Source organism: Melopsittacus undulatus, chromosome 1 (assembly GCF_012275295.1).
Source record: "Melopsittacus undulatus isolate bMelUnd1 chromosome 1, bMelUnd1.mat.Z, whole genome shotgun sequence".
NCBI lineage: Eukaryota > Metazoa > Chordata > Aves > Psittaciformes > Psittaculidae > Melopsittacus > Melopsittacus undulatus.
The window spans coordinates 33111499-33123959 of record NC_047527.1 but is presented as its reverse complement, the minus strand read 5'-3'; the positions used below and the strand labels follow the sequence as shown (position 1 = coordinate 33123959).

Here is a 12461-nt window from a genome sequence, read left to right as displayed (position 1 = left end):
AGTGTAACTGTTACTTGAATAAAGATTTTTGTCTAGGAAAGTTTTCTGGCATGCTCTGAAATGAGATGAACTAAGTGGTTCCAGTGGCATCTCCAGCCTTTTAATAAGAGTAAAAAAATCCACCATTCACTGCTAATGTTGCAGAATATCTTTGGAACAGGAAGTATTGGGAAAGGGAAGTATTTCTGATAGTAGCTGGACTGTTTTAGAAATGGTTTAGGCTTTTAACTGTTTAGAAATACAGCTGAACTACTGCCACTCATGATTCCCTCACTGCCAAGTAAGGTTTATCAGTGATCATAATTTCTTGAAGAGGCGCCGATAGTTCCATTAAGCTGGGATAAGTCCATCTTTCACATGTGAATTTTGATCTTTGTATACCACAGCTTACACTTTGTGTAGATGCCAAATTTTTACTTGTTGCAGAATAACCAGAATATAGTTTTCATAGGGCTGAATATTATCTAACATTTTTCCCCTTGCCTTACCCCAGGACACCCCCCTGCCTTTCACTTCTGAGTGCTGCTGCTATTTTTAGCAGCTTAATTTCAAGGGAAGGGAGGAGTTGTGGGGAATGGCACCCAAATTGTCACCTGGCCCATCCTTGGTGCCTGAATTCGTGCTTTTAAGAGCCAAGTTTCTTAAGGATCCTGAGAAGAGTTCTAAATCATTACAATAGGAGACAGTAAAAAAAAAAAAAGTATATATTTATCCATTTGATAGTTGGAAGTGATCTGTTACTTACAGGTGGACATCTTGTATGTACTCTGTTAAACCTCTCTCTTCATCCCCCAACCTACACATTCTAGGCCTTCAGCTTCAGGCATTTACAGCTCCTATCACTCTTCTAGTGTTCTGTACATACCTGAGGATTTATTAGCACATGTACTCTTTGGGAGCCCCTATAAGGCTCTACAGGTTTAGTTATGAATTTATTGTAGGCATTTTAGCAAAGGATTGGTCCCTCATTACATAAGGATTGTACACATTCAGTCTTGGGGAATACTCGCAACTCAGCCAGATTCTCCTGGCTACAGAACCATTGAGGGATGTTAGCAGTGGCTGTTTCCTCTAATTGCCCTGACCCAGGCATCCCCTGCCTGGCTGCTGGCATCCCACACAGGGTCCCTGCTCAGGCTGACATGGCTGCTGCTTTCACATTTGCAAGTTTACCCAGTAGTGGAGCTGAGCACAAATCCAAGAGGCACACTGACATGGAAGGGAGAGGGAGGGGGACACACAGAGAGAATGCTGATGTGGTCACAGTCACCCACAATGCTACCCACATATACCCATGTAAGATGTACAGCCAGCCAAGTCACTTACTCTCCTCTGGTAGAAGTTCACTGGTAAAAAACCACATGTGCCCCTGACCATTTGTCTCTTTTCATAAATTACTATGGTCCATGAGACCATCAGGAGCAGCAGCACATCTCCAGTGCAAGAAGCAGAAGTGAGCACAGATGCATTAAATGGAACAGTTATCCTGGTTTTGCATTGATGATATGCAATTCAGTTTGCGTAAGGAGGTATGCTGGTTGTAAATCAGTATGATTAGTTGTGTATTAAGCAAGCAAGGATTTGAAAACATTATCAGAGGATCAGGTTCTAGCAGTGTAAGTTGTTTTAAAATCATTTCATATTAAAATTGCTTATTGCTATTCCAGAGTGGAAAAAATTACTTTGTAATTCAGTGGTTAAAAATAGGCATGATGACTATGCAGGATCTGTAAACTTTTGTTATTTAAATATATATGTGTTTCTATAAAGCTACAATAAAAGAGTTGATGCTCAATTCTTCCTCACACTTTACTGTAAAGATAAGTTTTCAACAATCAAGTATTTGATGATTTTTTTTAATCAGTTTTCCCTCACTCTGTGTGCAGTCTTAACAATTGTATTGAGATTTGTACCAAGAAGCAACTAAGGAAGAACTGGTACACTGGAAGACTTCATTGGAAGGGATTGTTTACAGATGTATAAAAGCAAGTAATTTTCTCTCTCCTGTAAGAGAAATGTCATTCCCTAAAGCTTAAAAAGTTTGTAGGTCATGGCAGTAAGACTTAGGTGGTTGGCTCAACAAATGGCAAAAACCAGATGCATAGCTGTTAACCTGAACATATGGCTGATATCACTTTCAAATGCAGTATATATGATTTTTTTTCTATCAGCATTTTAGATACTGCGGTGTTTTTTCTAAGTACATTGAAGTTCCTTTGTTGATAAATGGTGTCTTGATTCTTAGTCTGTAGGTTAATGTGTCACAAAATGCTTTCTCTTTTGTGATGAGTATTAGGATCAATCAAGATTTGGCTCAACTAGGTAATAAGGTACAATTTTGGAAAGTAAGTTTTGCACAAAGCAAAACTTTGCCTGATGTTTCTTTTTCTTGTCTTTTTCTCCTGCAACATGTGAATGTTGAAGCATGTGATTCTCATTCCAGGTGATGTCTGCTACTGTGTTGTTACATTTGACTTGGTAACATTTGCTTTTGTGTTTAGCATCAAGTTACAGAGCTCAAAAGAAATAAAAATGAGCCTACTGACCCCTCAGACATCTGCATTGTGATAGTCTACTAATAACCAGAGAGCTGTATAAGTACTTGCTTTTATGTTTTCTATAAGTTTAGCTTTTATATTAATACATTTCTCTGTTTGTATATCTAATATTTTTCTCTGTTCTTCCCCTAGCGATGGACTTACAAAGAGGACTTGAAACTGAAATTAGGAGTAAAAGAGTTTGGAGTGGGTAACTGGGCTAAAATTTTGGTCCATGGTGACTTCAACAACCGAACTAGTGTCATGTTAAAAGACAGATGGAGAACACTGTGCAAGATCCAAAAAAACTAATTTGGACTAGAGGAGTCAACTCTTCTTAACCTTTCCCTACATAAGGACCTAGTTTGTCTTTTCAGAATACTAATTTATTTTATTCTCAGAGTGTCCAGCGGTGTTGCTGTCCTAAAATATGTAACAGAAAAGTAATAGATATTAGACATTCATGTAAGCTCATTTGCTTGTGTAGTGATGACTTAAACGTGTGTAGGTAAAAGGCCATGCTTTATAATAGAAGACCTTATTTCTGAAATGGGAAAATGCTTGCAGTGATTTAAGAAAGGGCAGTTATGTACATAGAAGTATTAAATGCTTGGCAACATGTTTGGGTTGATAGTCAGGTGTTCTGTATTTTTAAAGTGCTGTATCTCTAGACAGATTGAGCTTTTTAGTATTTTAGTTCCTGTCATATAATTCATTCTAATCTGATTTGCTTCACTTTGAAATTTTGATCAGATTTGTCATTTCTGTCAGCAAGTTATACAAAAAAATATGTATGTATTGGTATTGCTCATTTTACAAACCAGTTCCTTTTCTTGCAGTTAAAAATGTGGTAGTCCATGTAATTTCTTATTTATAAATACTAAAGGTGAGGGCGAGGGGTGGTTTGGTTTGGGTGGGGATTAAGAATGAAGCTTTAAGTTCTAGGTGGAAGATTACTTTGAACTTATGCATACTGGCTTAATACCATCTCTTATCTCACAGGAGAGATTAAAAACATATGGAAAGTAACAGTGTGATACTAGCACTTAACAGCTAACATCTCTTGATTATCTTGTGTCACCTACCTTGTCTTAAGAAGTTGCATCTTCTAGACCAGCAGGAAAAGGAACGCTCGAAAACAAATGGCCAAAGTTGGGCTCAATAACCAGTCTATACTGACACTGGTAGCACAGCTCATGAGATGTTTCATTTGTGCCCTCTGCTGTCTCTGCAGTTATAGCAAGCTAAGATATGCTCTTAAGGGGGTAACCAACTATCAAGGTGTCATTGTAAATAATGTTCATGAAAGACTGTAACAGATGATGGTACTAGGCTGTCTCTCTTGATTCAGATTGTGTGGAGAAGGTTCCACAACCTCAGAAAACCCATACTTTTCACTGTCATGGTGGTGTGAATCTTTGGACTTAAACTAACATATCACAGCATTCTTTCAAAAAGGAAATCAATACAGAGGTTTTCTGTACCTTTATCTTTGGATAAGATTTTTCCTTTACATGAACCTTACAAGGAAAAGCACCTGTTCAAGCTGGTCATAATAAAATAAACCTCCCAGATATTTTTCCTGGCTACAAGGAAGACATATATTCCTGCAGGCTGAAATGTTTAGGAAGTATTAAGAAACTCTTGCTTTCTGTTTTGGAAGCCTGCTTCCATTAAGATTAGATACTTAATAAAGTACAGTTACAAAGGTTTGTTTCACACTCTTATTGTGGAGGAGACCTCAGCCAGATCATCTTCTTTATTCTTTCCACCAGATGCTACAGTTTCTTCTTGCAGCTGGTAGAAACAGTGACAAGCAGTAGCCTATAGATTGCACAGAGCTGCTGCATGTCTTAACTGTAAATTTTCTCAACCTTAAGTCATCTTTTTTATTATTATTTTTTTAACTTTTTTTTTTTTAGCAAACATAAATTTCAGGATTTTGATGAAATACAGGCATTGTCCTTCAGCAGGGAATGCTAGAGCAGCTGTAAGCCAACAACTGAAAAAGTTTTAGCAGGTATCTGATGACTAAAGAAGTGCAGTATGCTGCCTCTTTAATGCCATAACAGTAATTGAAGGTAAGTAATAGGTAGCAAAACATGGATTTGAACTATCTGAGTAGCAGTCTTGCCTGTGCTTTAATATGAATGCTCTGTGCTAGTCATTGTGCATCAGCAGTTTTAACTAGTAATAAGTAATTTTTTTTTATGTCAGCCAAGGCTTTTGTCACAAAGTTTTGTTTAGGTTCATCTGCCATAAAGTTCACACTATGTATTAATGACATGAAGTTCTGAGAAAGGCTATTTAACAACACTGGCTAGTCATATGTCTTCTATGAAGGTGACTGGATATGAAAACAGCAATGTAGAGGAAGAATACTTGTAGTATAAACAACTGTCTAGATGATATTGGGAAGGAACAAAGGATCTAAACTGACATCCTGTTTTAGCTGTCCAACTTTAATTTTTATTCACCCTTGCTATTTAATGATGACAGTAACTATTCTCAGTCTTGAGAATGTTTGGCTGGCTCTCTACTGAGTAGGTGCAATGCCTGTAGACAGGACTGGCCAGTAAAGAATGAGAACTTAAGGAAAAGCAGCTACTTTTAGAAACATTACCTCTTTAAGTACAAAAGAGAAACACAGAAATATGCTTCTAGTGTGCTAATACAAAGATCAGTCTTAGTTTTTTGTATTAAGACAGAGTTTCCCAAAATGCTTCTTAAAGTTCTGACTCATTGAAAATTTGTCTAGGCTTCGGGAAGTGCAGCAGAAAGATGTGGGTTTCTTGGTATTGGTTAATTTTCTTAATCTTTTTGTTGTTGCTGTTTTAAAGGTCTTTTAGACTTTCATGTGAAAATAAAGCTATGCACAAGGGGACATGAGCAGTGCTCCAGCTGCCGAATCTTCTTCCAGGTTCCTTGGCACTGAGAGTTGCCAACTGCTTCCCAGTGTAAGATTTTACCTCTGAAATTTGACAATAAGTGAGGATTAAAACACTGAAAACTGTATTTCAAGTTACTAGGTTGTGTTGTATAATGTCAAAGATTAGATTTGCTTAATAATACTTTTAGCTCTTCTAGCACTTAAAGTGCTTTCTGACACAGATACTGTATTCCTAAATTTAGTATACGGGATGGTGGATTGTGTAGCTGGTTGTACAGGTATTAAGTATTGTGCGTATTAAGAAATGTATAAAGCAAATAAAAGTCTGTTCTGAATATTAAATATCTACTTTCAGAATTACTGTTCTAGAAACCAGATGTACAGGTTTGAGAGGAGTTCTGATCCACCACCGTTAAACCTGAAAAAGGATCTGGATTATTAGCAGGGAAGACTGAGTTTAAGTAAAAGTGCCCATTGCTGTAAAAAGACCTCTTACACTACAGAAGCTGCATCACCCTTTCACAATAGTAAATAAAGCATTCAAAGCACTGAACACTTGAATATTGAAATTCTGACAAACTGAAGAATTGAAATCTCAAATTCTTCCCCCGTTTTATCTAGGTAACAATTTATGTGAGAACTGAAAGGGTAAATCTTCTGAGCTCTACAAGTTTCACTTTTTAGGCATAATATAAAATGCAGCTTTAAATGACACCTTGAGAAGTCTTTGCTACAGAAGAGACAGCAGAAAAAAGACTTGTTACCCATCGGCATTATGGCCATCTCCAGAACAGCGATGTGTGTCTGCATTCATAGCTGGAGACTGGCAAGCTACACACACAGTGTGTCCTACTTGGAGGTACTGCATCCATCGAGCGTATGGCCGATTCTCCAAAGCACAGTGCTGTGAAAGTGATTCTGTTTTGAATTCCACACAGTATCTGCTCAGAAGGAAAAGTACCAAGTTATGACAGATAAAGCACAAGCTAGGTGTACACTTTTAAATGTACTTACGTAGCATATGTGTGGTATTTGAAGCGCAAGTTAGACATCATCATTACTAATAAATCTGTTTCTGACCCTCACCTAGTTAGTGAATCCTTAAAAACATTGCAAAAATATTTCTCATTCTGTGCCCTAGTCCAATGTTTTTTGTATGATCTCACTTTCTGGTTGTTTTATATTCTAAATTTATGTTGAAAACAGATCTCAGTAACCCATATATTTTCTTTTATCCTGCTAAAAGAGAAAGTGGAAAAGAAAGTTGAAGAATACCGATGGCTTTATTGTTCTGGGGGAAGCAGCACAGCGCAAAGCATTGAGAGCATTACAGACCCAGTAACAGCCTAATTTAAACTTCATTAACATTTCTACTGGTAAACAATTTTTTTTGTTCTGGGTCAATTTTAAAATGGTCTCTTGTTACTGATTAGATTCCACCCATTTCATTTGTTGAAAGAAGTATGTGAAATTTCTAAGACACGGATGCATTCAGTTTTGGTTTAGCGTTAATTACTGTTTGCTTTCAAAAGCAGCTATCCTGATTTGCCATGACCCCAATGTCTAATTCAGGACAGTTAAGCATGTAATCAAAAGCAGTATCTAGAAAGTGCAAATGAACTGCAGGAGAGGAAACTAGTGCAAGCTATAGCTTACTGTTTAATTACTGCATGTTCAGTTACATTTTTATCTGTAGCCAACTATTTTCTATTGAGCAAGATGACCCACATGAATATAATAAATAGATTACCCAGTTTCTTCTTTGTCTGAAGGCCAGAGAGAAGATGCTGCTCGTCGTTTTCTTTCTTTACCGTATTCAGAGGTAGTTATGAAAGCAGGGACTGAGGAAGAAAACAGTTACAGTAAGGCAGCAAGGCAACTGAGTCATGTTTCAATTACAGGAACAGTGGGTGAATGAATCAGGAGCTTGTGGATGGTGATGCTGACTGACTGTATTGAAAAAGTAGCAAAACGTTGGCAACGTCAGACCTCAACCCCATTCTCTCCAGCTAAGCTCTCTCCTTATTCAAAAGAACAGTATCTAGAAATGCATGCCATCTAGTTTCTGTAGAAACAGAATGTGACTGGATCCTACAGGGAGATGTTTCCTGTTCTAACTTTACACAGAGATCATTTGATACTTCCTGAGGGGCTTAAATCAAGAAACTGAAGGAATGCATGTAGCTTTGCTTTTTACTTAATAGAAATTAAGAAAAGCCTGAGTAGAAAGAAAAAAAAAAGGAATATAATAAAGTGCAATATGACAGTAGAAAGTAAGATTTTAAATTCTACTGTTAAGCAGTTAGATGCAGATGGGTGCTTTTTTTTTCTGTTCATCATGAGGATGATGAGACACTGGCACAGATTGCCCAGAGAATCTGTGGCTGCCCCATCCCTGGCTGTGTTCAAAGCCAGGGTGGATGGGACATTGAGCAACCTGGTCCAGTGGAAGGTGTGCCCTGCCAATGGCAGGAACTAGATGATCTTTAAGGTCCATTCCAACCTAAGCCATACTGTGATTCTATGATCAGTAAAATTATGAAGGCTCTGATGTACATACGAAATCAAAGAATACCATGCTCATGGCCGCAGTCCTCTCCCTGGTAAGTCAGGTATTCCAGGCAGCCAGCCTTCTCCTCTAGAGCAGGACAAGGTTCCCCACCATTTCTAGGTTCCTGTTGTACATAGCGCCTACGTATCCGCAGGTCAGGTTGACATTGTTCTGCACAGCCACTCCAGTGACTCCACTCCCCCACAACACAAGGAAGAGCTGCAAAGCAGTATTGAAGCATTACTGATAGTCATGACTTCTGGTTTACCCTGATTGCCCTCAAAACAGCATAGGGGTGCCTTTGCCAAACTCAGATACCTGACACTGCAGCACCAGGCACTGCCCTCAGATGCATCTAAGTACCCTTAGGCACAAGGTAGTTTTTCTGGCTGTGAAGACACTGCTCTAACATATTGCAACACAACCCTCAGCTATATGTTTCAAGCATTTTGAACTAGAAAGAAAGCTAGTGACAGTAAAAATGTCTTGGACCCTGCCCTAGGACAGCCAGGACAAGCACTAAATGTATGGGCCTCACAGTCTGCTACCTGGCCACAGGACCAGAAGACAATTCTTGGCCCCAATTGTTTTAATAGTACAAGGATAGACATCACTGCCTGATCACACATCTTAGGTCTAGCCAGAGTACTAAAGGACAGTGTTATCTAACCCGGTTTCCTTATCTGTTGCTTCTCTTCCAAGCTGGCTGTATGAATGACCTGCAGAAGCAAGGATTTTCACCTAATTTTAAGCCCATATTTATGCTTTGATATGCAGGTAGCATCAGGTCTAACATCACATTTTCCATGCAGAAAACTCCCAAAGGGACTGAGTAGCTGCATAACAAAATCATGACTTCATGTCTTACTGGAATTAAACAAAGCTGACAGTTAAGTATTGGTCATCTGCAGCAAAACATGGCAATTTCATGGCCATCAGGATTTAGAACAAGAATTATGAATGTCCTTAGTGATGTGGAAAAATAAGAATATTGGGTTGCTTGAATGGAAGTTAGCCAGTGGGATGATAGCATCACTCTTGCAGTCAGTACCCAGCAACTATTAAGGAACAGTTTTGTGCCTCATTGGAAAGATGTCAAATTCTCCAGCCTAACAAAGAATGGGTCTCACATCTGAAAAGGAATGAATGGGTACGTCACTTGAAATACAAAAAGAAGTATCAGGGACCCGTAGCTACAACTTCATGGTCTCTGTCAATTTTACTATTGCTCCAGCTTAGTTAACAGTGATGGTGACCGTTCAATGAAACAATGAGAAAGATGCAAGCCAAAGGAACCTGAAGGACAGGATTTATGCTCAGGTACCTACCAAAATGAGGAAGCTAACAGGACTCTTGCAAGTTCAAAAGCACACAGAAAAATTACATTGCATTCCAGTGAAACACAGCTTGATGCTCAGAACTTTTTTCTTCCATTTGCAGCACTGTGAATCATAGATTTATTTTTTTTTTTCTGAGTCACACTTTTTATTTTTTCCCTATCTCTGGAAAAAAAAAAGGATTACAGTATCTTCAATGAAACACTGCACAACATACATTGTCATGTATAAGGCTCTGTGGATTCTCTCAGAGTAACTATTTTAATTCAAATGACAAGATCATTCCTTTTCCAGGCTTTCCCGTTGTACAGTAGTTCCTACCTAAAATGCTCTCTGTGTGCAAAAATATTCTTTCTCCGTTGTTAGAACTATAAGGTAATTCATTTAAAATTCCTTAGGTTCAGCAACCTGTGGACTTCTGCTGATCCATCCATTTATAAAGTACCAGAGCCACTATGATTCTTAGGCACAACAGAATCTAATCATGGCACTGGAGCTGTAGGACACTCCTCCTTTCACTGGTTTATATTCTTTGGGAGCGTTGGTTTTCTGTTGCTCCTAGCACATTTCTTGATTACGTATACTTGAGGCACTTTACGCTTCCCCCAAATACTTCATCCTGTTAAATATTTGCAAAAGGATGAAATGTCATTTCAGCAGGTGCTGAAGTCATGAGCAGTGAGCAGCCCAACAAACAAGCTACAGCATGAGAACCATTGGTCACCTTCACATTTCTGGTTTAGGTTTTTGAGCTCTACATTCAGAACAGTATTTCAGAGTGCACTACGCCAATAAACACCCCTGGTGTCATTGAACAGGTGGACAGAATTTAGAAACACTCGATGGTGAGACCTCAGCATCCAACAGGAACAAAAATACTTCAGAATTTCCAGCCACACTTCTCTAAGTTGATACAAACTCCCGCTGGAACTATTTGGAATTTCTGCTTATACAAAACATTGACTGGCTGCTTGCAATAGAGAGTATAGATCATCATTTGCTCTCAAAGAACGACTTCTTGTAATCAGTTTTGTAGGGTTTAGGTGCAAGAGTTCTAGGACCGGGCTGCCAAAATCCTGCCCTCCCATGCCAAACCCCATAAATCGTCCTGCTCCCTTTGCTTGCACTAGCATTGGTGCTCACACAAGCAGGCAGTGGTGCTCTGCAGGGTGTCAAACCAGGCAGAAAGGGGCAAGCAGAGAGCAGAAGCAGTTTCCTGTGGGTTTAGCTCCCTGTGCTGGGCCACCAGAGTCTGTCAAACCCCAGTTCTGGTGCAGGAGAGGGAGAGAAAGAGACACTGAGCTGAGACTACATCTCCCTGCCTGGATCTGGGGCACCCACTCTCTATGCAGGGCACAAGAGAGAGGCAGCTCAGACATTGCCTTTTGAGGCAACCACCACTGAGCCTGATACAAAAAATACCATCTTGATAACAATAAGGCACCATCAGGTGCCAGAAGTCATGGTAAGAATATTATCTAAAATAAAACTTTTCAAGCTCAAATTTGAGCTTCTTTTTGAAAAGCATAGAAATTTTTACATCTCTATTTTAATGCTAACATTACACACCTCTGCTAGCTCTCTTCCCTTCTATGAACACTAAATATTACTAGATATACTTAAAAGATGCAATATGTTGTGATTATGACAAGCATCTTGTCAGTTCTCCCCTACTGACCTCCCTGAATGAAAGATCAGTGCATTAAAAAAGTGCTCATTTTAAAGATGCTGCCTCCTGTCAGACCTCTTGGTGCACGTCTTTTCCCTTCTGTTATTCTGCAGAGATTCTTTAGCAGTGAGAGAACTGAAAGTGTTTCCTCTGACGACCTGGGGTCAGAGTTCTGCTCTGCTGAGTCTTTGCAGCTTTACATCACCTGGGACGGGTCCACACCGTCCCTCAGTCATACTCCCCCTTTCCAAACCAGGCAGGCGCAGACAGCTTCAGTCCCAAAGCTACATGGCTCTGTCAGCACAGCACTGAGCCTGTAAATACTCCCTGGTTAGCAGGACTGTGCAGGGAGACTCACGATTTTTGGCTGTAGGCTGATGTGCGTCCAGCCACCTGAGGAGAGACATCAGGCTGCCCCAGTGCCAGTGCTGCAAGGGCTGTGTCCTGCAGTGCAGGTGCAGGGAGGGAGGGAGGGAGAACAAACTGTAAGACCACAAAGGCTAGAAGTACCATGGAAAAAGAGGGAGTGTCAATGCCTACAAGGCTGTCAGGTCCAGTTTGGTCAACCTGGGCTACATTCCCCTCCTTGCCACTGCTTCCCTGGGAGCCAGGCTGGCAGAGGACCCTCTCACTCATTTCCCTATGCTCATTTTGAAGTCCTTGCCTTCATGGTGGATCCTTGAGCACAAAAACCTCACCCTGAGGCTTTCCTCAATGATTTCATTGGTATTTCTTTGGCAAGACAGGAGGAATCTGCTTAGAGACACAGACAGTATCTAAACCAATCTTCCTGCTGTCCCTGTAATCCTGCACCCCCACTGTAATAGGTGTGTATTTGAGAGGAGCATGAGTGAAAAGTACATAACACATTTCAGAGGGAAAATAACTTCAAGCTGGCAAACCCCTGGCAGTGTGTTACAACTGACCCAGACACCTCGCACATGTCTAGTGTGGAAGAAGCCGCTCTTCCCATTTCTGTGCCTGCTGCTACCCTCGCCCATCCCCAGCCTGGCCACCGCTCATGCCCTCACCCCAGAGCTGGTGACGCTGAGGGAAGGGGGGGGAGTTGAGCTGTGCAAAGCCCCTACACAGCTGAGCCCCATCTCCAAGCCCCACGAACACCCTCAGCAGGCACCCAGCCCTGAAGAAAGGGGCGGGTGCCCTGGGGGAGCCCGGTCCATCACCCCCATGCGCCTTTCCGTGGCTCGCACCAGGCTACAGCCAAATCCGACCCCCACTGCGGGGATCGGGCGCACCTACCCGGGCACGCTTGGTCGTGGTCGTGGCAGCAGTCTCCAGCTCGCCGGCATCCTCCGTCGCAGTAGCAGGTCCCATAGCCCCCTCCCTCCCTCCATCCCTCGGCGACACAGGCGGCGTCCCGACCCTCGCAGCACCTTCCCGAGCAGCTGCCCCCGACCCCGCTGCCTGCCCACAGCAGCCCAAGCCACAGCGCTCCCGACAGCGCAGCGCCTCCCAT

The 12461-nt window shown here is 41.0% G+C and overlaps 2 protein-coding genes across 4 annotated transcripts in view; one reads left to right on the top strand and one right to left on the bottom strand.

Annotated features, from left to right (window-relative positions):
- Window positions 1-6512, top strand: part of TERF1 (telomeric repeat binding factor 1) — a 26548-nt gene extending 20036 nt beyond the window's left edge. For 2 of the 3 annotated variants that reach the window (XM_031050532.2, XM_031050530.2), the window contains exon 9: window positions 2691-5769. In XM_031050532.2, the coding sequence (XP_030906392.1) occupies window positions 2691-2849 (159 nt within the window). In that variant the 3' untranslated portion in view covers window positions 2850-5769. The other variant, XR_004080823.2, reaches the window with a different exon arrangement.
- SBSPON (somatomedin B and thrombospondin type 1 domain containing) lies at window positions 4569-12461 on the bottom strand. Its single transcript, XM_005150801.3, has 5 exons — window positions 12245-12461; window positions 8003-8197; window positions 7178-7268; window positions 6192-6368; window positions 4569-5508 (listed from the first exon to the last, which is right to left on the bottom strand). The coding sequence occupies exons 1-5, from the start codon at window positions 12459-12461 to the stop codon at window positions 5391-5393; spliced, it is 798 nt and encodes a 265-aa protein (XP_005150858.1). The 3' UTR covers window positions 4569-5390.